A 3,906-nucleotide genomic window follows, 5' to 3' on the forward strand; every position below is an offset into this window, starting at 1 on the left:
CTGGAAAGAGTACCTAAAGAGAAGCACCTGGAGGGAGTGCCTGAGGAGGACTACCTGGAGGGAGTATCTGAGGAGGACGGCTAGAAGGGAGTACCTGAGGAGAAGCATCTGGAGGGAGTGCCTGTGGAAGATCACCTGGAGGGAGTGCCTGAGGAGGACCACCTCGATAAAGTGCCTGAGGAGAACTACCTGGAGGGAGGGTCTGAGGAGGACTACCTGAAGGGAGTGTCTGTGGAGGACCACCTGGATGGAGTGCCTGAGGAGGACCACCTGGATGAAGTGCCTGTGGAGGATCACCTGGAGGGAAGGCCCAAGGAGGACCACCTGTAGCCTGTCTTGCTGCATCATCTGCTCATCCTTCCTCCTGCCTTGCTTCTGAAGTTTGTCAACAGCCTACCCACCTACTATACCTACCTGTCAGCTGAGCCAGGATGGCCAGCACAGCCAAGACATCTCTCCAGCTGCCCTCCATCTCAGCATGATCTTCCTTGCCTGGAAGAAGGGAGCAGGTGAAGTTTAGAGCCAAGGGAGCTACCCTGCAGCTCACACACTCTGTATCCAGATACCTCTGGGGCATTAGGCAGAGCAATGCTCTCTCAGAGAATGCATTCTGGGGCCCATCACAGAAACACTGGGTAGAAAACTGGGCATGACACTGTTTACACAGATCTGTGGAAAATCTGGTGCAGCTCACCTCAGAGAATCCCTGAAGGACATGACCTGACCTTGAGCCTAGTGGTGCTCAAGCCTGGGACTCATCTTTATACCTAAACTCATTCCCAGATACCCTAGCTCAGGAAAAGGGAAGAGGGTGGGGCTTCACCCTTTGTCTCTCTGATGCCTTCCAAACCTTAACATACGCACTGAACACTAACTCCCCACATCCCTACTTTAGGATACTGTCTCACCGTGGGCCTGAAGCACTCGACAGAACTGGAGAGTGTGCCTCCTCCATGGGGTCTCCCCGCAGTCAAGATGCTGCTGAAGTCACAGCCTTCTAAGACTGAACCCTGAGCCCAGATCCAGTCTCACAAAGTGGCAAATAAATCATTTGCTAATTTTCAAGCTCAATTAACACAGGTTTGCAAGGAAATTGCTCTGCCAGTCACCTGGAATGCCCAGGTCAGCTGGAAAGAAGGGGGAACTGAGCTGCCCGGTTCTGAAAGCCACACTCGATTTGTTGTGGGGTTTGTTTTGGTTATTTTGTTTCAGTTCTGTTTTAAGATAGGCTCTTGTGTAGCCCAGGCTGGACTCAAAGGCTCTTTGGAGCAGAGGCTTGCCTGCAGCTCCTCACCCTACTGCCCCATCTCCCAAGTGCTGAGATTACAGGTGTGTGCTACTATTCCCAGCCTGAATGATGCCTATTTTACTGAGAGCCACTCAACAGGATCGAAACTACAGTGAGGGATGGGCAAAGGTCATGAGGGCAAAGTTCATGAAGAAATGTTTCAAGTACTGACAGATGAGCCAGAACGGCTATATCGTAATAGCACATTCCTTAGCCCAGGAAGAACTCCCCTTGGGAACTTTCTGCCTGGCACCTTCATATCACTCTGTCTGTCCTATAGACCAGCTATCCCAGCTGCCCCACAGTTTGTCCCAAGCTAGAAACTGAATCCAGGAGCCAGCAGTAAGACCACCGCAACAGACATGGACACAGCGTTTGAGAGTGTGTGCAGCCACTGACAGCATCAAAAGGGATGGTTACAGTGTAGCCAAAAGTCATACCTATGATTTTAATTAAGCAGGGACTTAGGTCAGAAATCCTTAGATACCTCTGTGGGGGGTTGACCCAAACCTGAGACTCAACTTCTCACTCATTTTGCTTCAGAAAGCTTTGAATAACCTACTTTTAGTTGAAAACTGCCATCTTTCCAAAAATATAAGTCTTATTAACTTTTGCTAACCTCCTACCCACTCCTCCCTGGCCTGACAAGGGAGAAAAAAAAACACTCAGAAAATCTGACATGTCTCCCCGGTAGCTTGACAGAGACCATAAATCTGCTGTCTCATAACTCACTCCTCGTTTCTGAGCTACTGAGAATATTTTATACTGGGACTGCCAAAGGGTCCTAATGTGCTGTTCCAGGCAGAGCAGGGACCAAAGGCTTCCTGGAAACTGGAGTACCGCTGAGCAAGGGGCTTCCTCCAATCCCAGCATTTCGGCTATACTTTGGAATCCGAAACTCCGTGCTCCTGCATTCAGAACTGCTTCCTCGTCGTGGTACCCCTCTTCACTGGGGTCTTTTCCATCACCAGGATCCTGCCTCTTCACTGACCAGGGCCTGCCTCCTCGCTCAGACAGGCCTTCCCTTGTAATCTGCCCTCTCAGAATCCCCAGGAGCAACAGAACATCCTGCTCCTCATGAAGCTTCTCATCAGGGGAGAGGCCATTTACAAGTTTCTCTAAGGAATGAGGAGACTGCTTCCCCAGCTTCTGGATCCTGAGACCCTCCCCTGAATTCCAGCAGAGCCCCAGCCTAACCCCAGAACAGCTCTGTGCAGAAGGGACTCTCACTGACAAATTACTGGGATTTTTAAACCCTGAGAGCACCCTTCCTGTTTAATGTTCAACCCAGTAGGAACTGAAAGGCAAACACTCTGTATTTTTGTGAACAGCCCCACCAACGGCCTACCAAGCACCCAGAGAGCCCCAAGGAGAAACCCACCAGACGAACACCCCTTACAGGACAAGAGAGTGTCACACTGACATTGGCTCCCTTACCTCAGACAGGTAAATCTCTGTATCTCGTTCACACAGGGCTTCCTGGCTTCTGGCTGCTCTCTACAGAAACACGGGAACACTTCTGACTGGACACTCCTCACCCGGTAACAGGAAGTTCCTTGCCAAGTGGCCCTATCCAGTCAGTGCCCGGGCTATAAACTAGGAGGTGCAGACAGGTGTAAGCACCCCTAGCTGCAGCAAGTTTCCCTCTTAACCATTAGCCAGTCCAAACACAGGAAGTCCAGGCCTAGGCTAAGAAACAGAGGCGGAGCCTCCACTTCCTCCACGGAGCCTTTTTCCAGGCCTTAGGGGTCAAGGCTGCCCATATCCTGGTTCAATTGTCCTTCGCCACCAGCTGGAATCTAACAGGCTCAGTCAACCCTAAAAACTGTGCCAAAATACCTTGGCCTGGCCATCCACCTGCCTCTAAGCAGAGGCCCAAGGCCTGGTGAAACCGGTTTCCTCTCCAAGCTAACAGGACAGGCTTAGAGATAATGAGCTGGGTCTTGACAGCCAGTAGGAGTGTGTGCTGAAGTTCCTAGAGAAAGCCTGAAGACTGCAGACCAACTGGCAGAGTAGAAATTCCTGATCGTGGGGAGTTGGAATGGTGCAGATCAAGTACCAACCTATCTTGGGCTACCTTTATTCCCCTTCTCAACCATTTATAACCCATCTCTGTGTCTGTAACACCCTGTGGCTTGTCAATTAAAACTGTTGGATTATTAACTTAGCCGACCACTACTTCCACCAAACTAAGACCTAAGAATGTTGTCAGATAGGGCTGGAAACCCTTTTCATGGACTTTTCAGTGTCTCAGTAAAGCGCCTACCGGACATCCCCAACAAAGCGTCTGATTCATGACTGTTCTTTGTTCTGTGATTAACAGTCCACCATGGAACCCGTCATTCAGGGAAAACTGAATCTGGTTTCCCTGGCCGGCACCACCCACATTCGTCTCAGGATAAATTATCCCTTCTTCCCTTTGCAACTAGATAGAGATCCTTTTGTCTGTGGATCTCATTTTCCTGCAGCGTGTTGGTCTGAGAGGTACAGATGGAACACCTGCCTGCAGGCTCCTCAGCAGCACCGGGAGGAAGGGACCTGGATAAAGGTCCCCTCTCCTGCCAGGCCCTAGAAGACCAAGTGTGCACTGTGACCCCACACTCCTGCCTCCCCTCAGG

The 3,906-nt window shown here is 50.8% G+C and overlaps 1 protein-coding gene across 2 annotated transcripts in view; it reads right to left on the reverse strand.

The window, feature by feature from the left end:
- Igsf5 (immunoglobulin superfamily member 5) overlaps nucleotides 1-2,924 on the reverse strand; it is a 34,137-nt gene extending 31,213 nt beyond the window's left edge. Inside the window, exons 1-2 of one of the 2 annotated variants that reach the window (XM_028752538.1) lie at nucleotides 2,726-2,924; nucleotides 415-492 (exon numbers count right to left, since the gene is read on the reverse strand). In XM_028752538.1, coding sequence (XP_028608371.1) covers nucleotides 415-472 — 58 coding nt within the window. In that variant the 5' untranslated portion in view covers nucleotides 473-492; nucleotides 2,726-2,924. The remainder of the gene's footprint in view (nucleotides 1-414; nucleotides 493-2,725) is intronic. The other variant, XM_028752537.1, reaches the window with a different exon arrangement.
- Between the last annotated feature and the right edge of the window lie 982 nt (nucleotides 2,925-3,906).

This window comes from Grammomys surdaster, unplaced genomic scaffold (genome assembly GCF_004785775.1).
Source record: "Grammomys surdaster isolate TR1022 unplaced genomic scaffold, NIH_TR_1.0 125925, whole genome shotgun sequence".
Classification (NCBI taxonomy): domain Eukaryota; kingdom Metazoa; phylum Chordata; class Mammalia; order Rodentia; family Muridae; genus Grammomys; species Grammomys surdaster.